Source organism: Mobula birostris, chromosome 4 (genome assembly GCF_030028105.1).
Source record: "Mobula birostris isolate sMobBir1 chromosome 4, sMobBir1.hap1, whole genome shotgun sequence".
In the NCBI taxonomy this organism is placed as follows: Eukaryota; Metazoa; Chordata; class Chondrichthyes; order Myliobatiformes; family Myliobatidae; genus Mobula; species Mobula birostris.
In genome coordinates, this window is record NC_092373.1 from 87,034,440 (window position 1) to 87,058,853 (window position 24,414).

At 41.0% G+C, this 24,414-nt stretch overlaps 1 protein-coding gene across 1 annotated transcript; it reads left to right on the plus strand.

The window, feature by feature from the left end:
• Nucleotides 1-9,726: 9,726 nt before the first annotated feature.
• LOC140197055 (alpha-1,4-N-acetylglucosaminyltransferase-like) lies at nt 9,727-15,274 on the plus strand. Its single transcript, XM_072256979.1, has 2 exons — nt 9,727-10,065; nt 14,672-15,274. Exons 1-2 carry the CDS (start codon nt 9,727-9,729, stop codon nt 15,272-15,274), a joined length of 942 nt encoding a protein of 313 aa, XP_072113080.1.
• The last annotated feature ends 9,140 nt before the right edge of the window (nt 15,275-24,414 follow it).

The window sequence follows — 24,414 nt, forward strand, 5'->3', positions numbered from 1 at the left end:
ACCCATCTAACAGATGACATTTTTAACAAAATAATTTCTCCATCCTGGCAATTTAAAACTAAGCAACACACATAGAAGTTGCTGGTGAATGCAGCAGGCCAGGCAGCACCTCTAGGAAGAGATACAGTCGACATTTCGGGTCGAGACCCTTCATCAGGACTAACTGAAAGAAGAGCTAGTAAGAGATTTGGAAGTGCAAGGGGGAGGGGGAGATCCAAAATGATAGGAGAAGACAGGAGGGGGAGGGTTGGAGCCAAGAGCTGGACAGGTGATTGGCAAAAGGGATAGGAGAGGATCATGGGACAGGAGGCCAAGGGAGAAATAAAAGGGGAAGGAGGGAAGCCCAGAGAATGGGTAAGGGGTATAATGAGAGGGACAAAAAGGAGGGAGAGAAAAAGAATGTGCGTATATAAATAAATAAATAACAGATGAGGTACGAGGGGGAGGTGGGGCATTAGCGGAAGTTTGAGAAGTCAATGTTCATGCCATCAGGTTGGAGGCTACCCAGATGGAATATAAGGTGTTGTTCCTCCAACCTGAGTGTGGCTTCATCTTTACAGTAGAGGAGGCCATGGATAGACATATCAGAATGGGAATGGGATGTGGAATTAAAATGTATGGCCACTGAGAGATCCTGCTGTGTCTGGCGGACAGAGCGTAGGTCTTCAGCGAAATGATCTCCCAGTCTGCGTCGGGTCTCGCTAATATATTGAAGGCCACATCGGGAGCACTGGATGCAGTATATCACCCCAGCCGACTCACAGGTGAAATGTCGCCTCACCTGGAAGGACTGTCTGGGGCCCGGAATGGAGGTGAGGGAGGAAAAGCATGTATAGCACTTGTTCCGTTTACAAGGATAAGTGCTAGGAGGGAGATCGGTGGGGAGGGATGAGGGGGACAAATGGACAAGGGAGTGGCGTAAGGAGCGATCCCTGCGGAAAGCAGAGACGGGGGAGGGAAAGATGTGCTTAGTGGTGGAATCCCGTTGGAGGTGACGGAAGTTACGGAAAATTATGTGTTGGACCCGGAGGCTGGTGGGGTCCAGACATAACCAGTTCCCGTCTACCACTTTCCAGACCTAATCAGTTCCCCTCTACCACCACTCTGCTCCGTCTAGCGGAATTAGTCCTTACTCTTAATAGTTTCTCCTTTGGCTCCTCCCACTTCCTTCAATCTAAAGGTGTAGCTATGAGCACCTGTATAGGTCCTAGCTATGCCTACCTTTTTGTTGGCTTTGTGGAACAATCTATGTTCCAACCTGTACTGGTATCTGTCCTCCACTTTTCCTTCGCTACATTGACGACTGCATTGGCGCTGCTTCCTGCACGCATGCTGAGCTCGTTGACTTCATTAACTTTGCCTCCAACTTTCACCCTGCCCTCAAGTTTACCTGGTCCATTTCCAACACCTCCCTCCCTTTTCTAGATCTTTCTGTCTCTATCTCTGGAGACAGCTTATCTACTGATGTCTACTATAAACCTACTGACTCTCACAGCTATCTGGACTATTCCTCTTCTCAACCTGTCTCTTGCAAAAATGCCATCCACTTCTCGTAATTCCTCCATCTCCACCGTATCTGCTCTCAGGATGAGGCTTTTCATTCCAGGACGAGGGAGATGTCCTCCATTTTTAAAGAAAATGGCTTCCCTTCCTCCACCAACAACTCTGCTCTCAAACGCATCTCCCCCATTTCACGCACATCTGCTCTCACTCCATCCTCCCGCCACCCCACTAGGAATAGGGCTCCCCTTGTCCTCACCTACCACCCCGCCAGCCTCCGGGTCCAACATATAATTCTCCGTAACTTCCGCCACCTCCAACGGGATCCCACAACTACGCACATCTTTCCCTCCCTCCACCCCGCTTTCCACAGGGATTGCTCCCTACGCGACTCCCTTGTCCATTCATACCCCCCCCCCCATTCGACCCCACCGATCTCCCTCCCGGCACTTATTCTTGTAAGCAGAACAAGTGCTACACATGCCTTTACATTTCCTCCCTCGCCACCATTCAGGGCCCCAGACAGTCCTTCCAGGTGAGGCGACACTTCACCTGTGAGTCGGCTGGGGTGATATACTGCGTCCGGTGCTCCCGATGTGGCCTTCTATATATTGGCGAGACCCAATGCAGACTGGGAGATTGTTTTGCTGAAGACCTTCGCTCTGTCCGCCAGAGAAAGCAGTATCTCCCAGTGGCCACACATTTTAATTCCACGTCCCATTCCCATTCTGATATGTCTGTCCACACCTCCACTACTGTAAAGATGAAGCCACACTCAGGTAGGAGGAACAACACCTTATATTCCATCTGGGTAGCCTCCAACCTGATGGCATGAACATTGACTTCTCAAACTTCTGCTAATGCCCCACCTCCCCCTCGTACCCCATCTGTTATTTATTTATTTATATACACACATTCTTTTTCTCTCTCCCTCCTTTTTCTCCCTCTGTCTCTCTCACTATACCCCTTGCCCATCCTCTGGGCATCCCCCCCTCCCCCTTTTCTACCTCCCTAGGCCTCCTGTCCCATGATCCTCTCCTATCCCTTTTGCCAATCAACTGTCCGGCGCTTCGCTCCATCCCTCCCCCTCCTGTCTTCTCCTATCATTTTGGATCTCCCCCTCCCCCTCCCACTTTCAAATCTCTCACTAGCTCCTCTTTCAGTTAGTCCTGATGAAGGGTCTCGGCCTGAAACGTCGTCTGTACCTCGACCTAGAGATGCTGCCTGGCCTGCTGCGTTCACCAGCAACGTTTATGTGTGTTGCTCGAAATTCCAGCACCTGCAGATTTCATCGTGTTTGTAAATTTAAAACCAGCCCTTTTTTTCTATTTTCCAGTTGTACAAAAGGCTCTTCCACTTGAATTGCTAACTAAATCTCTTTTCCCATGGACGTTGCCTGACCTGTCGTTTCCAGCATTTCCCATTTTTTTATTTCAGACTTGCAGCACCTGTTTTTGATTTTCATATTTTTGGTTTCACATCTGATTAATACTTCCTTTCACACAGATCCTTCTTGCTGAACATTGAACTGCTACTGTTTCTGCCAGCTCACATTGTTTTGTTTTCTGATCTGAACCATTATTCCCTAACTCTTTGACCTTGTGATATTTGTGATTATCAAAGTGAAAAACTTGAGATGCAGGAAATCTGGAATAAAAGAGGTAATGCTGGAAATCTTCAGCAGGTTTGGCAGCTTTTGTGGAGAGTGGAACAGAGTTAGTGTTTCTGATCAATGACCTTTCATCACTATGGCAACACACACAAACTACTGCAGAAACCAACGTGTCAGGCAGCATCTACGGAGAGGAGTAACCAGTCTTGCATCACCATTTTCTGTTTTCTCATTCCCAAATCCTGTTTCTATTTTCTCATTTTCTATTTTCACATTCCCAGTTGTCATTGAATTCTGTTGATTGGAAATGTTGTCTGAGCTGCTAGCAAAACCTTATATTCCACCTGGGTAGCCTCCAACCCAATGGCATGAATGTCATTTTCTTCTTCTGGTAAAAAATTCCCTTCCCCTCTCCTCTTCTTCTATTCTCCACCCCATCCTCTTTCCTCCTCTCAGCTGCCTATCACATCCTCCTTCCTTTTCTCCTGTGGTCTTCTCTCCTATCATATCAGATTCCTTCCTTTCCAGCCCTTTGTCATTCCTACCTACCTAGTTTTGCCTATCTCCTTCTAGCTAGTGTCATTCTCCTGTCCCACCTTTTTATTCTGGTATCTTCTGCCCTTCCTTTCCAGTCCTGAAGAAGGATCTCGGGCTGAAACATCGACTGTTTATTCATTTCCATAGATACAGACTGACCTGCTGAGTATATCAGCATTTTGTGTCTGCTGCTTTGTTTATGATTTTCACTTTCCACCATTAGCTGGCTTCACCTTACTTGAGTTACAAGCAGAGCACACTGGGTGTGTCAAGTATGCAAACAAGATCAAATCTTCAGGTATAAATTCAAACAATTCGCGGAACATCCTTTCATTCGCACAAAACGGCGTGAGTGAATCACATTTAAGACAGGTAGGTGCCAATGAATTTTACTGTATTTTCTTTGTAATTATGTTGCGATTTGTTTCAATTTTGGGAAAATGTGTTTCATTTCTCATCAATGATTTCTTTGGATACCATCAACTAGTGAGAAATCTGTGGATAGATTCAAATTTAAATGATTATCTGATCTGTTTTCACAACACTTGGCAAACAAACGGGACCTTGTCAAAGGCCTTACTGAAGTCCATGTAGACAATATCCACTGCCTTCCCTTCATCCACTTTCCTGGTAACCTCCTCGAAAAACTCCAATAGATTGGTCGAACATGACCTACCACGCACAAAGCCATGTTGACTCTCCCTAATAAGTCCCTGTCTATCCAAGTGCTTGTAAATTCTGTCTCTTAGTACTCCCTCCAATAACTTAACTACTACAGATGTTAAATTTACTGGCCTATAATTTCCCGGATTACTTTTTGATCCGTTTTTAAACAACGGAACAACATGAGCCACTCTCCAATCCTCCGGCACCTCACCTGTAGACAGTGACATTTGAAATATTTCTGCCAGGGCCCCTGCAATTTCAACACTAGTCTCCTTCAAGGTCCAAGAGAACACTCTGTCAGGTCCTGTGGATTTATCCACTTTAATTTTCCTCAAGACAGCAAGCACCTCCTCCTTTTCAATCCGTATAGTTTCCATGATCTCACTACTTGTTTCCCTTAATTCCATAGACTTCATGCCAGTTTCCTTAGTAAATACAGATGCAAAAAATCTATTTAAGATCTCCCCCATTTCCTTTGGTTCCGCACATAGCCGACCACTCTGATCTTCAGGAGGACTAATTTTATCCCTTTACAATCCTTTTGCTCTTAATATACCTGTAAAAGCTCTTTGGATTATCCTTCACTTTGACTGCCAAGGCAACCTCATCTTCTTTTAGCCCTCCTGATTTCTTTCTTAAGTATTTTCTTGCACTTCTTATACTCCTCAAGCACCTTATTTACTCCCTGTTTCCTATACATGTCATACAACTCCCTCTTCTTCTTTATCAGAGTTGCAATATCCCTTGAGAACCAAGGTTCCTTATTCCTATTCACTTTGCCTTTAATCCCAACAGGAACATACAAACTCTGCACTCTCAAAATTTCTCCTTTGAGGGCTTCCCACCTACCAATCACATCCATGCCAGAGAACAACCTGTCCCAATCCACGCTTTTTCGAACCTTTCTCATTTCTTCAAATTTGGCCTTCTTCGAGTTCAGAACCTCAATCCTCGGACCAGATTTATCCTTATCCATGATCAAGTTGAAACTAATGATGTTATGATCACTGGAACCAAAGTGCTCCCCTACACAAACTTCTGTCACTTGTCCTAACTCGTTTCCTAACAGGAGATCCAATATTGCATCCCCTCTAGTTGGTCCCTCTATATATTGTTTTAGAAAACTTTCCTGAACACATTTTACAAACTCTAATCCATCTAGAACCCTAAGAGTATGGGAGTCCCAATTAATATATGGAAAATTAAAATCCCCTACCACCACAACTTTATGTTTCCAGCAGCTGCCTGCTATCTCTCTGCAGATTTGCTCTTCCAATTCTCGTTGACTATTGGGTGGTCTGTAATACAATCCCACTAATGTGGCCATACCTTTCCTGTTTCTCAGCTCCACCCATAAGGACTCAGTAGACAAGCCCTCTAATCTGTCCTGCCTGAGCACTGCTGTAATATTTTCCCTAACAAGCAATGCTACTCCCCCACCTTTCATTCCTCTGCCTCAATCACATCTGAAACATCGGAACCCTGGAATATTAAGCTGCCAGTCCTGCCCCTCCTGTAGCCAAGTTTCACTAATTGCTATAACGTCATAATTCCACGTGTCAATCCATGCCCTCAACTCATCCGCCTTCCCCGCAATACTCCTAGCATTGAAATATATACACCTCAGAAGATATTTACCACCACTCACAACCTTTCTATTAGTGGATTTGCTTGAACTTTTAACATCATTTATTTTCACCCCAGCCACACTGTCAGCTCTGGCACTCTGGTTCCCATCCCCCTGCAAATCTAGTTTAAAGCCTCCCCGATAGCATTAAAACAAACTAATGGTATGAATATCATTTTCTTCTTCTGATAAAAAAAATTCCCTCCTCCTCTCTCCTTCTATTCTCCACTCTGTCCCCTTTCCTCCCTTCAGCTGCCTATCACATCTTCCTTCCTTTTCTCCTGTGGTCCTCTCTCCTATCATATCAGATTCCTTCTTTTCCAGCCGTTATTCATTACTACCTACCTAGTTTCACCAATTACATTCTAGCTACCCTCATTCCCCTCCCCCCTCCTTTTTATTCTGGTAACTTCCGTCCTTCCTTTCTAGTCCTGAAGAAGGATGTCGGGATGAGACATCGACTGTTTATTCATTTCCAAAGATACGGCTTGACCTGCTGACTATATCAGCAGTTTGTTTCTGGTGCTTTGTTAAAGATTTTCATTTTTCACCATTAGCTGGCTTCACCTCACCTGAGTTACAAGCACAGTACACTGGGTGTGTCAAATTGGCAAACACAGTTAAATCTTCAGGTATAAATTCGAAAAACTCCCGGAAGATTATTTTATTTACAGAGAATTGCATGAGTGAATCCCATTTAAAACAGGTAGGTGCCAATGAATTTTAATATGTTTTCTCAGAATTATGCTGGAATTTCTTTTCATTTTGGGAGAATGTGTTTTATTTTTCATGAACTTGATCTCTTTGGATATAATCAGTCAGCGAGCAGACTAGGGATAGATTCAAATTTGAATAATTATCTGATCTGTTTTACAATGTTAGGCAAAGAAACACATTTTGACAATCAGGAATACTCAAATATCAATTTTGTGTATTGGTGCCCAGACATAGCAAAAACAAAAAGCACAAAAAGAATGTCACTAAGACAAAAAAGTTTAGTATACTGTGTTAATATGATTCTGACATAGCTTTGGTTTTGTTTTCACTGTGTTTTTCGTTAAACGTATTAAAGAAATTAGAATGATTAGGAGTATTGAAGAAATATTGAGGCAACATTGAATTAAAATTTCAGTCGAGCAGTTTTGCGTTTTGTGGCAGAGCTGGGCATTTCTGATGGCAGGTCATACGCCCATAATATTAGCTCAGTTCCTCTCTCTACACTGCTGCCGTACACACAGGGTATTTCCAACATTCTCTCTGCTGTCAGATTTCCAGTAACTGTGGAGTTCTGTGTCTCCTCATTCCTGCACACTTTCCCCTCTTCCCATCCTCTCTCCTCTCCTTCTACTTACACGTCCTCACAGAGATCAGCTGTGATTAACCAGTCACCAACACCCTCTCAGCTCACACCACCACGGTTCATGTAGCTCTGTCTCTGTTGGTCTCCACCCTATCACTGTTACTCACTTTGTCCTCTCCACCCCTCACTCGGCTCTGCAACTTGAAACATCCCTGTTTTTGATCTCCTCTGAGCTTGATGAAGCTTCATTGAATTGGATCATTAATTTCTAGTTTTCTCTCTACTTGTACTGCCTGACCCAAGTTCCCCTGGTACGTTATGATTTATTTCAGATTTTCATCATCTGCACAGTTTTACCTCTCAAGCACCAAACACACTCCTCACAGTTAACAAGCCATTTCTTGCCAGTGCAGGTTGGGAGTGGTACTCGAGTTCTCACCAGCATAATGTCATGTTTTGCCTTGGTAATCTCATGGGGTGATGGATAGAGACCCAATACCAGCCATTTGTGGCATCATGACAGCAAATCTTCAGCAGAATTGTCCCTTATGCCATGGCTCAGCTGGAATTTTGTGTGTTATTTTCAGTGTAGTGCTAACTGTGAGAAAGAGTTGTCCTTAAGACACTTTCCTGTCACATTGGAAAAGTTGAAATGAGAAGGTAGTTCCTCTACACGTGGACTGTCAGCACGATCAACAGATTCGAGATCAGCACAGGACGGCAATTAGTGACTGTTGAAGTCTCTGCCAGTGATGCATCCTGCATCTGGGAGCAGTTCAAGAAAAATCCACAATGTCATTGCACTCATCACAGTTAATGCACTGACAGAATCAGAGATCACATTTACAATCTTATAATGGACACGGCTACAACACACACAGAAACACGGACTTGCACAGAAACATGGGCATACACACACACACACACACACACAAACACACAACATACACAGACACAGGCATACACACACACACACACACACACAAAGAGCGATTAAGAGAGAGAAAGGAGAAAGAGATAGATACTGCCTGACCTGCTGAGTATATCAGCATTTTGTGTCTGCTGCTTTGTTTATGATTTTCATCTTCCACCATTTACTGGTTTCACCTCACCTGAGTTACAACAGAGCACACTGGGTGTGTCAAATTTGCAATGCAAGCAACCTCTCAGCTCACACCGCCACGGTTCATGTAGCTCTGTCTCTGTTGGTCTCCACCCTATCACTGTCATCGAGCACAGTGGTTACTCGAGTTCTCACCAGCATAGTGTCATGTTTTGCCTTGGTAATCTCATGGGGTGATGGATTTGTGGCATTGTGTGGCATTGTGGCATTGTATCAGCAAATCTTCAGCAGAATTGTCCCTTATGCTGTGGCTCAGCTGGAAATCTATGTGATATTTTCAGTGTAAGTTTAGCTGTGAGAGAGGCTGTCTTTAAAACAAAGGCTTTCATGTCGTTTTGGAAAAGTTGAAATAAGAAGGTATTTCCTTTGCACATGGACTGCCAACATGATGAACAGATTAGAGATCAAGAGGGGATGGGAAGTAATGACCATTGAAGTCGCTGCCAGTATTGCATCCTGCATCTGGGAGCAGTTTAAGAAAAAGTCCATTGCACTTGTCACAGCTAATGCACTGACAGAATCGGAGCTAACATTTGCAATCTTAAACTGGACACAGTTACACATACACAACACACACAGAAACATGGACACATACAGACATAGACATGCGCACACACACACACACACACACACACACACAAACACTGACACAAACACATTTACATATGTAGTCATGTGCAAGTGTATATATACACACACACATACCAACCCACATAGAGTTTGAGAGAGAGAGAGAGAAGAGAGAGAAGCACCGGTTGCTTGATGATTGGTAATGGTATGATTCTGTCAGGATCCAGTGGACGTGTAATGACGTGCCTGAGAGCTGACATTTGGCCTCTGCAAGTTAGCAAACAATTCACTGAACTCAACCCGTAGCACCTTGTCAGCAAAAGAATGGTGTTATCACTGTCCTTTCAGAGAGGAATGCCGCAGGTTCCAGAGGGAGTAGGTTATTTCTGAAAGTAAATCAGAAATTCTATTTCTGATCAACTCAAACCTTTCATGATATCTTTCTCTTTTGGTCCTTAATTCTAGATCCCAATAACTTCAGGACAGTAAATGCTGAGGATTCATAATTTGCCAATTTCTTTTAAACGTGTTTTGTTAAAGAAAGATTACTGCCATCAATAGTGGGATTAATTTGTCTTCCTTTTCTAGAAATCTAAATATGCCTTACTTCATGTAGTCAATATTGAAAACAGAACGTGCAACTTTGTTTTGCAGGAACATTTGACAAAACATCTCAGCTCCACACTATGATCTCCATGCAGAAAGGATATTTCCTTGTCTCAATACTTGCAACTGCAGGTGTGTTGTACAAAGGCTGCAATTTAGAAGGCTATTATTCCATTCAAAGGTACATGCTTGGAATGTTGCATGTAAAAGACAATTCTGGTTCTGAAAAAGATGTTTCTGATCTTGCATTCTTACACCAGAAACCTGGGATTATATTTCTGGAGTCGACTGACAACGTACAGCCAACACCATTAGTGGTGTGTTCAGTGGAATCTGCTGCTCTAAGAAACCCAGACAAACCAATCTATTATTTCATGAAGGGATTCAGTGGCAACTTGAGCCAGTATCCACAGCCTGAGTACAAAGGCATCCTGTTGCTCTCCTCAGTGAGGAATGTCACCATTCTACCCTTGAATGTCACTGAACTGTTCGAAGACACTCCATTGAAAAACTGGTACCAAAAGGTAATCAACAGAGATATCTGATTTTGTTTGGTAAACTCAGTGCTTGACACAAATTAACTTGTTTTAAATGAATGTAGAGTCTGTGGGAATGCTGGGAAATACAATATTCAGGTCAGAAGTACTAAAGATAATGAAAGGCATTGCCACATCGACAAACATTGCTTACCCTGTTGTTTAATTTTAAACCAGTGTGTTGTTTCTGAGGGCATTTTACTACAGGCCAGGTGTTGGAGGCAGGGCTGACTTGCTCATGGACACCAAAGGGAAAGGAACAAGGTGTATTTTGAGACAAGGCAGTGCTGTACAAAGCAAGCAGAGAAAATTATTGTGACTAAAAATTTAAACTCAAAACCTTGTGTTGTGTTCTTATTTTTATATGTACTGTGGGTTAACAATAAAGACTCATATTCTCGAAGAATTAGAACTTTTACTGACAGCAACAAAACCAAACCAAGTTTTTACCAAGCCATCTTCCAGATCATTCTAACATTTCTGCACATGCTCAGAACTCTTTCCTATCATGTTCTGACATGGCATTTCACCACGTCTTCATTTCCTTAAGAAGAAAAACAATTAGCAATATTAACCAGAACAAATGCATAATTTAACATGTTCCTATCAGTCTCCCTTGGGGTTTACGAACACGAGTAGACCTTCCAAGTGGTTCACACAGTCCTAGTGTTTCATTGCTATTTCCATGTTTTGTCTGGTCTGCATCAGTTAACTGAAACACTTGAGGTCTTGCGATTTCTTCTTAACACTGCTCCTTCTTCTGTTTGGACCATATATGATCTCAGTTGTACTTCTTCAAGTACTGTAGCTTTCTTAATTCCATTTGTAATGAAATACAAATCTTCTTTTCTTCAGCTAATTTATTTATTAACTATGTAATCTCTTTTTTTTATGCTGAGACTTCATTATTTCAATAAAGCTTCTCAAGTTCATTTTCAAGCACTGCATTTACTTGTTTTATTTTCTTTCTACTTTTGCAACAACGTGAAAAATGATTACTCTTACCGCAATCATTGCACATTTTCCCATACGCTGGACACTGTTTAGGCTGGTGCAGCTGCCAACAGCGATCACATAGCTTTTTTCACTCAGATGATATCTTGCTCTCTGTCGGTTTTGTTATCGTTTTATTATTTTTTCTAATAGGTTCGTGCTTTTCCACAGCCTCTACGTGGCAGCTCTCAGTGAAAATTCTTTAGCCTGTGACGTCACTGTTTCCGAAGCTTTGTGGAGCATCAAAGCTACTTTTAAGTCTAAGTCTTGTTCTCCTAACAGTCTTCCTCTCAGAGCATTATCCCAAATGCCACAAACAATTCTGTCTTTAATGAGAGGGTCTGTCAATTCTGTAAACTCACATGTTTTGCTCCGGTGTCTCAATTCAGTAACATATTGATCAATTGTTTCACCAGCTCTCTGCGCACATGTAAAAATTAAAGCCTTTCATATGTCAAATTACGTTTTGGTATACAAAATGCCCCAAATTTGTCCAATATTGATTCCAATTTTAAATTATCTCCATCTGCAAAAATAAAGTGATTATATACCTCAACTGCATCGTCACCTATTACGTGGAGTAGAAGCGCAGCTTTCGTTTTTTCCGGTTTTCTATCAGCTCCGATCGCCGACAAATATATTTCAAAACGCTGCTTCAATTTTCTCCAGTTCTCAGCTATGTTCCCAGTTAGCTGAAGTGTCAGAGGAGGTTGCAGACCTTCCATTTTTAAAACTGTTAGCAAACACCAAAACAATGTGAACTCTTTTTTCTTCGATTATCTTCGCTTCTCCCATGTTAGCGAACGTATTTTTCTTCCAGACCAACTTCTGACACCATGTTGTGTTCTTATTTTTATACGTACTGTGGGTTAACAATACAGAATTATGTTCTAGAAGGATTAGAAGTTTTATTTACAGCAACAAAACCATACCACGTGTTTACCAAGTCTTGTTCCAGATCACTCTAACATTTCTGCATATGCCCAGAACTCTTTCCAATCATGTTCTGACATGTATATCACCAAACCTTCGGTCTCAATTGAAGACTGAGCAGAGATAGTCTGTACAACAGTCACTTGCCTAATCTGGTTTTGGATTCTCCAGTGTAGAAAAACAAGAATCCTGATGCAGTGCACTAAAATTGGTAGAAATACAGATATTTTGTTGTTTGACCTGGAAGGAGTAATTGAGCACCTGGAAGGTAGATAAGGAACTTCTATAAGTAATGACTTCCCTTCTCACATGACCAAAGTACAGAAATTTTTGCTCAATGTACATGCAAAGGTTCTGTGAGATGGAAAATAATTATTGATGGTAATAGGTGTTCGAGTTAATTCCACAATAAAACTTCCAACATATGGTCCAAAACCTAAAGTCAAAAGATGATGGATGACTGTGGGACCCCACATTTTCACACAACTCAGAAAATCTTTTAAAGAAAGAACACACAAGACACAAGTACTGCAAATCTACTTCACAAAGAGCCATAAAATCTTCAGTCAGTCACACCTTAGTCCTCTGGAGTATAGAGTTAGTATTTAAATATCGTCCAGCACGTTACAGTGAGTGAATATTTTCAGGGAAGTTGTTAATGCCATGGTCAGTGTAAACTCCCGAACAACAAAGATATGATTTTATTTTGTTTAAACAACATTACTTTCAATGTCTCAGTTCAATACGTGAGGACCGCCACCTTTTCATCCCACAATCCCCTTCCTCGCCCAGTGTACACGTGCATACAAGGGAAAAACCACATCCCTACTAAATGTTTACATAGTCCTAGTTGACAGAATTCAACATTATTCCATCCTTTTTGTGTATATATCAGAAAGAAATAAGTTAAAAAAATTAAAGACCATTCAAATACCCATTAGGATATGAGAGTTATTTTTAACCCGTGTCTTTCTAGAGGGTGACCCCTTGCAAGACAGCAGGTCCTGATGCAGTACCAGGTAAGGCTCTAAAAACCTGTGCTAACCAACTGGTGGGAGTATTCAAGAACATTTTCAACCTCTCACTTCTAAGGGTGGAAGTTCCCACTTGCTTCAAAAAGGCAACAATTATAACAGTGCCTAAGAAAAAATAATGTGAGCTGCCTTGATGGCTATCACCCAGTGGCACTCACATCTATAGTGATGAAATACTTCGAGAGGTTGGTTATGACTAGACTGAACTCCTGCCTCAGCAAGCACCTGGACTCATTGCAGTTTGCCTGTCACCACAGTAGGTCAACGGCAGATGCAATCTCAATGGCGCTTCACACAACTTTAGACAACTTGAACAACACAATCACCTACGTCAGGATGCTGTTCATTGACTATAGCTCAGCATTTAATGCTACCATTCTCACTATCCTGATTGATATGTTATAGAACCAGGGCCTCTGTACCTCCCTCTGCAATTGGATCCTCGACTTCCTAACAGGAAAACCACAAACTGAGTGGATTGGTGATAATACCTCCTCCTCGCTGAGATCAACACTGGTGCATCTCAGCAGTGTGTGCTTAGCCCAATACTCTACTGTCTCTATACCAATGACTGTGTGGCTAGGCATAGCTCAAATGTCATCTATAAATTTGCTGATTATACAACCACTGATGGTAGAATATCAGATGGAGATGAGAGGGCGTACAGGAGTGAGATATACCAATTAGTGGAGTGGTGTTGCAGCAATAACCTAGCACTCAATGTCAGTAAGACGAAAGAGCTGATTGTGGACTTCAGGAAGGGTAAGATGAAGGAGCACATACCAATCCTAATAGAGAGATCAGAAGTGGAGAGAGTGAGCAGGTTCAAGTTCCTGGGTGTCAAGATCTCTGAGGACCTAACCTGGTCTCAACATATTTCTGCAGCTATAAAAAAGGCAAGACAGTGACTATACTTAATTACAAGTTGGAAGAAATTTGGGGCTACTGCACAGGACGGAAAGAAGCTGCAGAGGGTCATAAATTTAGTCGGCTCCATCTGGGGTACAAGCTTACGAAGTAGTTAGAACACCTTCAAGGAGCGGTGCTTCAGAAAGACAGTGTCCATTATTAAGAATCCCCAGCACCCAGAGCATGCCCTTTTCTCACTGTTACCATCAGGTAGGAGGTACAGAAGCCTGAAGGCACACACTCAGTGATTCAGGAACAGCCTCTTCCCCTCTGCCATCTGATCCCTAAATGGACATTGAACCCATGAATGCTACCTCACTTTTTTGATATATATTATTTCTGGTTTTGCACAATTTTTAATCTATTCAATATACATTTACTGTAATTGATTTTTTTCTTCTATATTATGTATAACGAACGCTGTTAATTTAACAAATTTCACAACACATGCTGATGATAATAAACCTAATTCTGATACAGTACTGGTATTAATAGAATTCATAATGCCTTCACTAAGTGCCTTTAACAGCACAAGAGCTGGTGCTCCCTCCTTTGTGAGCCACCCAGCCAGAACTTTCTTTGTAGTTGACTATTAACTTAATTTCCTTTCTTTCTAATCATTATTTCTACATCTATATTTCTCTTCCTGATGCTAAATACAGTTCTTTATTACCACTGAAATACTCAATTAATGGATTAAACTTTCCTTGTCATTTATACTGTAGGTAAATCCACTAAAGGAAAAGTTTTGGACTCATGTGCTTGCAGATGGCTGCAGGTTAGCGTTGATCTGGAGATATGGAGGCATCTACCTGGATACTGACATTATATCACTGAGGTCTATGCCATTTGATAACTTTATCTGTCCACAAAGTCCAGACATTTTCAGTAACGGAGCAATGGGTTTCCAGCAGAAGCACCATACCTTTTTGTGGAATTGCATGGAAGATTTTGTGGCCAATTACATTGGACATGTTTGGGGTCAACAAGGTCCTGGACTGATTTCCCGTGTGCTGAAGAGATGGTGCAATACTGGTAAACCAGCCACCTTCATTGGCAAGGAATGCAATGGCATCTCTCTATGGATCACAAATCGTTTCTATCCAGTCCCATATCCAGCATGGGGGAGGTACTATGCCCCCTGGAAAAAGGAGCATATAGAACGGACCTTTTCAGATACGTATGGAGCACATGTCTGGAACTTTATGAATAAACATAAGAAAAGAAAAGTTGTTGCTGGAAGTGGATCATTAATGGAACATCTTTTCCAGTTGCATTGTCCGAATACTTACAAAAAATTAATTCAATCCAGTAATAGTACAGCATGATTTTGGACATGACATTGTAAAATGAGTGACATAATTAAATTGACAGATTTTCTAAATTTACAGTCTTAAAATACATAAAACCTCTTTGACTACAATTGTAATCTAGAGTGCATTCATTATTAAACTAGGAATTCTGACAACTGGATACACATCTATTCAATGATTCAATGGAAATACTAATCAGAATTGAAACCCAATTTCCAACCCCAGTTTTATGTGATGTAACTTGGCAGTGAAGGTATTTGCCAGTGACCACAAACTAGCTGATCCACAGTCTGCTCACTGTAGAACAACAAAGCAACAACACTTGACAAGCTTCTCTGGTGAAAAATATTGAATGAGAAAAAAAATGTTTCAGGTAATCAGGGACATTGCATCATTGCATTTACTTTACTCAAACAGTTTAATATTTTTGTATTTGGTAGAAAGATGGTTCTGTATTATTAGAGAATGGCCAAGTGCTTAGGAAACTGAACTTGAATAATTTACATAATTCAATGAAGGATATTTTCAAAAAAGAGTTAACAAGGAAGATGAGATTATTTCTATGCAATGGAAAATATCAATGCTGAGGAAATTGCTGGGAAAACCAAATTGACTCTTGGATGCAGGGAGATGACTGAAAAGCATGAGTACCATAGAGTCAGAGAACACACAGGCTTACAGTTCACCTTGTATTGCACGAGAAGCTCCAGATATAAGTGTCTATCAGTGACTGTCAAAGAGCTGCTCTTGAGATCTTCATTTGACAATGGCAGACAATGGACAATGAACAATGGAATGGGGAACCTACAATGCACTGTCAAATGTCATTTTTTGTTGTCTTCAGCAGATTATGTATCTTGTACATGTGACAATAAAAATCAATGGAAATTTTCCTGCCATATGTCAAATTATCTTTCATGTCACATCCTGTTGCTGCTAGTCGTTGTTGAGTATGATTGGAAATACCACCCAAGACTCAATACAGCTCAAAATTTTCTCCCAAGTGCTATTTAATGTATTTAATACTGTTTTTCTATTACAGTCTTACTTTTATCTACTGCTTTATTTAATTGCCTGAGAGGAAGCCAAACAGACTTTCATTGTACCTATGTATAATGACAATAAAGATCATTCAGTTCAATTCAGTAAATTCAGAAAGTGAAGAGAGTACTGAGGGTAGAGAGGACTCCACATTAGAGATGTAGAGCAAAAGGTCATCAGCATAAAGTGACAACTTATGAGTGATACCCCTCCTTAAAATACCCAAGATGTCAACGGATTCCCGAAAAACGATGGCTAAATGCTCTAAAGCCAAATCAAAAAGCAAAGTACTCAAATGACATCCTTTTCTGGTTCCACGTTGGAGATTAAATGGTTTAGAACTCTGACAGTTAGTAAGAACCTGTGCAGTGGGAGATGAATAAAGTAATTTAATCCATTGAATAAAATTGGACCCAAATTTAAATTTTTCTAATATTTTAAATAAATAATTCCATTCAACCCAGTCAAAGGCTTTCTCAGCATCCAAAGAAATCACACATTCTGAAGTTTCTTTAGAAGGACAATAAATAACATTCAATAAATGACAAATGTTAAAAAGAGAATAACAATTTTTAATAAATCCAGTCTAGTCATCAGAGATAATAAAAGGCAGAATGTTTTCCATCCTATGAGCCAAAAGTTTAGATAAAATTTTAGCGTCAACATTAAGTAAAGAAATAGGTCTGTAGGAAGGCCAATCAGTTGTATCTTTATTCTTTTTGAGAATAAGCGAAATAGGGGCATTATAAAAAGATTGTGGCAACCTTCCTAATTTAAAAGAGTCAGAAAGGACAGAAAGTAAGTGAGGAATAAGCAAAGGAGCAAAAACCCTGTAGAACTCTCCAGAAAATCCGTCAGGACCAGGAGCCTTCCCCGAGCTCAGAGAATGGACAACCTGGGCAATTTGCTCAGAAGAAAAAGGTTGGTCTAACCATTTACAATTAACTTCTGAAAGTAAGGGAATGTTTAAATGACCTAGAAAATTATTGATAGCAAAATTGGCCTTAGGGAAATTGGAACTGTACAGCTTAGAGTAAAATTCTCTAAACGTATCATTTATTTCTAATTGATCAGAAGTTTTAACACCATTCGTTTTGTAGATTTCCTTAATTTGATGTTTAACTGTAAAAGTTTTAAGTCGATTAGCCAAAAGTTTGCCCGTTGTGTCACCATGAACATAAAATTGACTTTTATCTTTTAAAAGTTGAGTTTCAACAGGGTAAGTTAAGAACAGATCATATTTAGTTTTAACTTCCACACGTCTTTTATGTAAGACAGGATCCAGATCAGAAGTATACTTTTGATCTAAATGTTTCAGCTGATTGTCTAAATCAGTTCGCTCTTTATTAGCTTTTTTCTTAATACTTGCTGTATAGGAAATAAATTGGCCTCTAATATCAGCCTCAAAAGCACCCCAAATAATAAGGCTAGAAGTGCCATCTACCATATTCTCTTCAAAGAAAAAAGTAATTTGACTCTCTAAAAATTGTTAAAAAGCCTTATCCAATAGTAAAATTGGATTAAAAGGGCAAAATCTGTTTGATCGAGAAACATCCGGAAGATTAAAAGATAAAGAAACGGGAGCATGATCTGAAACAGCAATTTCTTTATAATCACAGGATGGAACAGAGGGTATCAAATGACTATCGACAAAAAAAAATCAATCCTGGAATAGGTATGATGAACATGAGAAAAAAGGAATATTCTCCACATGTTGGGTATAAAAAACTCCAACTATCAATAATGTCACATTTCACTAGAAAAGATTGGATATAGGAGGCAGATCTACTAATATTCAATCGTTTCGAAGATGAATGATCTAAAAGAGGGTCAAGGCAACAATCAAAATCCCCTCCCAAAATTAAAGAGTACAAATTTAAGTCTGGTAAAAAGAAAAAAAAATGTTCAAAAAAGCCGGGATCATCTATATTCAGAGCATAGAGATTAGCAAAAACTAATAGTTTGTTATCTAATTTCCCTATAACTAACCACCCATTGGGATCAGACATTACATCATGTTGCAAAAAAGCAACTGAATTGTCAATTAAAATTGAAGTATCTCTGGCCTTGGCTTGAAAGGAAGAATGAAAATCAACTCCATTCCAATGTTTGAACAAATGCCCACAGTCAGATCTGCGAACACGTGTCTCTTGTAAAAAAAATAATTGAGGCATTCAGTTTCTTAATATAGGTAAAAATCTTATTGCGTTTCACAGGGTGGTTTAAACCTTTCACATTTAAACTAAGAAAATTAATATTGTATACCATTTAAATATGTTTAAAACAGAGGTTAAACATATAAACCACTGGAATATACCAAAAATCCAAACTTTAAAATTCAAAATATTTATCCAAGCAATGGATGAGGCAGGGATAACCAAACAGCTGATAAAAAGGAAAAAGAAAAAAAAGCCCACTCCTGTCCACCCCCCTCCCAAAGAAAAAAATCACCCAAGAAAGCTGATCTACTGATAAATCCCACCCCGGACATCTAACTGGCAGATCTCCAAGAGAAGACTTGTTACAGACATCTGTTAGGGTGTATACTCCAGATACCTTTTTAAGTAGCCGTACCCTTCAGCCAGGAGCAGATGTCATCAGATGGTTCCCAAACTTCACTGAGTGTTTTGACCCTTAACCATGACACTCTCCAGTTGGTGGGCCAGCAGTGGTGGCCAGATCACTGCCCATCTGCTCCTGGCTTCCAGCTTCCCTCCTCTCGCCTACTACAAATCCAACAAGAGGCTCATTCTGCCTCTTCCCCCATCCTAAGAGCTGCTTGCTTTTTGCTCCTTTCGTCCAGGGCCAGAGCTGACAACAACCGCCATGCTGATTTGGCTGGGAAACCTCTGCAGCTGATCTCCACAGGGAACAAGCATGCCTGCCATCCCTTGTCTTTACACTCCTGCACTAAGGGCTGGTACTTCAAGGCCTTTTTCTTGTGGGCCTCTTCCCATCCCTCCTCCCATGGCACAGTCAGCTCAACCAGAATTATTTTTCTGTCTTCAATTGACCACAGTACAATGTCCAGGGGGAGGGTTGTGTGCACCACATCCAGGAACTGCAGCCTCCTTCCCACGTCAACCCTCATCTCCCAGGACCTGGCCGTTAGCAGCAGATTGGGTTTTGGTTGTTTGGTTATGAAAGGCCTGGCTCCCTCTTTGATGAAGGTGATGGCCTTCCTCAAATCTGTGCCAGCCGTCCTCTTCTTGCATCTCTCCCGCTCTAGTGTGTCAGTGAGAGCCAGAAGCACATTATCATGGCGCCACCTATACCGTCCTTGAGTTAGAGTTGTTTTACACCCAGACAGTATATGAGCCAGTATCCCCTTTTGACCACAGAGCTCACATTTCGGGTCCTCTCTCATCCCCCATGTGTACAGATGTAATGGTGAAGGAAGGGTGTCATACACGGATCGCAAGAGGAAGGAAATACGGAAGGGCTCCAGTCTCCATAACTCTGCCCATGAGATCTTGCGCTGAGGCAGATCCCATTTTGACCAGACACCCTGGGACCCTAGTTCTACTGCCTTTGACATCTGCTTCTCTTCCTCACAGATCCATACTTCTGCCTGTACCATGTCTCGCCTGTTCCTAATGCTTGCGTTTCCCCACTGCTGGAAGTGAACTGAGCCCTGGCCTTGCTGCCCAACGCAGGGGTTGCCGAAGATATCTCGCAGCTTCAGAGAACACACTGCCTGCTCCACAGCTGCATTGGCTGCCCACTTGCGCCCAGATCTGGTTGTAACACCTGCTTGCTTTACCAAGACGTCACTGGAATCTCTCAAGCTTAATAAGGCTCTGCATTTTGCCACCCTGAATTTCTCCACAACAGATGACAGGGGAAGCTGCAGTTGCCCAGATCGAATATAGAGACCCACTGAAGAGAAGCTTGGGGGAACTCCCAACCATCTCCGCAGGTACTTGTCGGTTTTCCTCTCAATGCCCTCCACGGCAGGCATGGGGAACTCATAAAGTGTGAAGAGCCAGAGAAGCCTGAGCAGAAGGCCGTATTGGTACAGCCAGGTCTTGAATTTACCGGGAAGTCTGGATTTGTTGATCTTCTTCAGCCATTCGTCTGTCTGCTTCACAGCATTGATGACATTGGCCCCATCTGTCAGTGACATATTAAACCACTTCCCCTCGCATTTTATCGGGTTATCTTCGATGGAAGGGATGACCTTACCCTGAACTTTGAGGCTAAACTTGCTAGTAACTTTTTCTTTTCTGATCACCATACACCTGGACTTCTAGGCCTTGAAGGACATCCTCGCCCAAGTGGCAACATTGTCCAGGGTTTTCAATACCCAGCTTGCTTGGACATATGATACAGTCGTTATAGTGATGTCGACCTTGAACCCTCGTAGAGCTGGCTGAACAATGCCCGACTCCAGCGTCGGGCCGCTGGTTACATCTTCTGCTGCTGATAATAGGTGGTTCATTCCCATAATAAATAGGGTGGTGGAGATGGTGCACCCTGTTGAAATCCCCTTCAGGAGGTCCTGCCAACTAGCTGTGAAATGGGCTGATCTAAATCTGAGTTTGAATCCTCCAAGGTAGCTGATGATCATGTCTCGAATAGCCACTGTGATGCAGTAGTAGTCAAGTCCTTCTAGGATGAGGTCATGTGGAATAGACCCGTAGGCACTCACGAGGTCTAACCAGACAACTATTGTCACCTTTTTCCTGCTTGGCCTCACAGATCAGTACAGAATGAATTCCATCCTATACTAAATAACCTTCAAAACAACTAAAAAAATCAAAACATAATGTTTGCAAAAAAATAATTACAAAGAAAACCTACTGAAGTTAAGTCTATTAATTTCCTAAACAGGAAGAATAAAAAATGAGAAGAAAAAGAAGAATTATTTAAGAAAATATATCAAAAAAACTGTTCAAAGAAAAAAGTAATAAACAAATAATCTGCACAATTGCAAAGAATTGATCAGTCAAACTAAGGGGACAAAGTTACATGAAGCAGAAATAAACATTTAAATTTCTGGAGTTGCTAGACAAAATATTATTCCAAAGAGCTGAAGAAGAGTTCAAAACATCATGTTGAAAAAAAATTAACTCAGCAAAGAAAATATGATAAGAGCAAAAACTAAATATAAGAGTATACAAGAATCGAAAAGGGAATTGTTCAGAAGAAAAGACATACTAAACCATTAGATTCCAAACTTCCAACAAGAATTGGTCAAGCTAAGGAAGTGTAATTTTTAACCATATAGTATTAAACAATTAGTCTTCTGGACTTGATTTGGCCTGAAGAAAATCGTGCACTTCCTCAATTGAATGAAACCACTTAGGACATCCATTTTCCAAAATGATCCTGAGGCGAGTGGGGTAATTCACTGAAAGTTTATAGCCTTTGTTATATAACTCTGCCATGACTTTTTTATACTTAAAACATTAATTTAATACCTCAGATGAATAATCTTAGACCAGCCTTATCTTATAATCTTCAAAGTTAATCATACCTAACCGATGAGACTGGCAAATTATAGAAACCTTAGTTTGGAAGTCGTGAAAAGCAATCATTACGGATCGAGGTTGTTGTTGATAAACGGGTCTAAACAATGGGGCTCGGTGTGCCCGGTCTATTCTTGGTGGAGTATCTAAAACATCAGAAAATTCTGCAGGTCGCTTGCCTTCGACCAACTCAGGAAGACCCAAAATTCATAATTAATAATCTTTTGTCTTTTTTTTGGCGTGTATGTGTGCGTCTGCGTGTGAGTGCGTGGGTCAGTGCATGCGTGTGGTATGTTGGTGGGACAATGTCTTTTCTCATGCCTTTACAAGGCACGGAGCGAGAGAGAGAGAGAGAGAGAGAGAGAGAGACAGTGTGGTGCGCCACTCCTTACACAGACATTTCGTTGTATTTTTCCCTTTATTTTACGAGCTCGAATTGCCTGGCACGGATGGAAAACTCGAGAGAGGCCCCGACTGGATTCGGACCCGAGAACCATCGTTCCGGAGTCCGGTGCTGATGTCATTGCGCCACCAGCCAGCCCGACAATCTTTTGTCTTAAAGATTTTCGATTGTTTATCTCCGAGCTTTTCCTATTCATCCGTCTTAGTATCCAGTCGTGTTAAAGCATCTTCAGGTTCTTGAATCTGAGTGGTATGTTCCTGTAAAGTTTTTTGAAAAGTCTGCAGCAGAATCTCCATTTGTTTAAGCTCTGTGGTAACTTTTAAACATACATCTAAAAGTTGTTCAGACGCTTCGCTCTGAGCTTTCTGAATTAACTCCGCAATAGGTTCTATAGACACAGAAGGATCCTCTCTTTTTTAGAAGTTTCAGCACGAGACATCATAATACTCCAAAAGTAAGTTTTCGAAGCAGATTGAATTCAGTAATTTAAAAAGAACAGAGCCGTTCAACAAACACGTCTACTCCATTCACTGCCAGTAGGAGGAGTGACTCTTGTGTAATTTTAATCAGAATGATAAACCAATTCCCTACCCGAGGTTTGTGTGACAAAATATATCAGTCCCCCGAAAATTTCAGCAGGACTTCTTTACTTTTCTATTTGATTCCAACAGTTATAAATTGTCCTGTATGTTCCAATACAGCTGGTATTTATTTTCATCTCCATTCTGCATATGAAGGATGTATGTTTCAACAATGGTTCATGATATATATTCATGAAGATTGAGCACTGTCAATAGAATCAGTAAACTTTGTTCTTTGTTACTTAAGCAAAGTTGAATAAAGTAGTGGGGTAGATTATAGAGGTTTTGGCTTGAATGGGGTGCAAATACAGCTGGGCTGTGTGGTGGGTGACTGAGCAGCTTCTGTAGTCAGAAGATTCCAGCCCAGACGGTGTACCTGGCTGACTGATGAAGGATCTGTGCAGATCAAATGGCTGCATCTCCGAAAGGAAGGGGGAGAAGGTGATTTCCATTCCATCAAGATAAGTCTTTTGGCAATAATCATCCCCAGCATAAGAGACTGGTATGGCTGCAGGGAAACAAATAGTAGATTTACATACATGTCACCACATACTACCCTGAGATTCTTTTTCTGCCCCCTTTTGTTCAAGATTCTGATGGCTGAGGGAGAGGAACTGTTCTTTTTTTAAATACAATTTTTATTGAGTTTTCGAAAAGATTACACACAAAGATAATATCTACTCTCCCCCCTTACCTTAACCTTTCCCCCCGATATATACCCCTACCTGAAAAAAAAGAAAAGACAAAGAAAGAAGAAAGAAGAACTGCCTGGATATTGGAACGTTTCCACATGCTCCATGGGATTCAAAATAAATTTAGCATATTTATTTATCACTTTCCCCAAGGGACCAACATCTTTATCATTGGAGCAACTAAATATGCCATCCTACCTTCTGTAAATATGGGTGCCAAATATTCAAAAATGTATCATATTTATCTCTTAAATTATAAGTAATTTTTTTGAGTGGAATACAACTAGAAATTTCATTATTCCAACAATCCATACTTAAATACGAATCAGATTTCCAAGTAACTGCTATAGCCTTCTTGGCTACTGCCAATGCAATTGTTATCAATTCTTTCTGATATTTATTCAGTTTAAGTTTCGATTTTATCCCTTCAATATCACCTAATAGAAATAATATAGGGTTATGTGGAAGTTGCGTTCCAGTAATTTGTTCCAATAAAACTCTTAAATTTATCCAAAAAGTTTGAATTTTGGAACAAGACCAAATAGAATGTAAGAAAGTACCAATTTCTTGATTACATCGAAAGCATTGATCAGATAAGTTTGAATTTAATCTATTTTTTTTAGAACAGGAACTGTTCTTGATCCTGCTGGAACTTGTACCTTCTATCTGATGGTAGCAGTGAGAAAAGAGCGTGGTCTGGGTGGTTAGGACCTTTGATGATGGATGCTGCTTTTCTACGGCAACACTTCTTGTAGATGTGCTCAACGGTTGAGAGGGCTTTACCTGTGATGTACCAGGATGAATCCAGTTCCTTCTTTTCGATTTTCCACTCAAAGGCATTGGTGTTCCCATCCCAGGCTGTGATGCAGCCAGTCAGCACACTTTCCACAACACATATATGGAAGTTTGCCAAGGTTTTTGATGACATACTTTATCTCCGCAGACACCTGATGGAGCAGAGATGTTG

Coding starts and splice junctions, on each gene's coding strand:
- LOC140197055 (XM_072256979.1), top strand. CDS start 9,727: ATGCTTGGAATGTTGCATGTAAAAGACAATTCTGGTTCTGAAAAAGAT. Junction 10,066..14,671: donor TGAAAAACTGGTACCAAAAG/GTAATCAACAGA, acceptor TTTATACTGTAG/GTAAATCCACTAAAGGAAAA.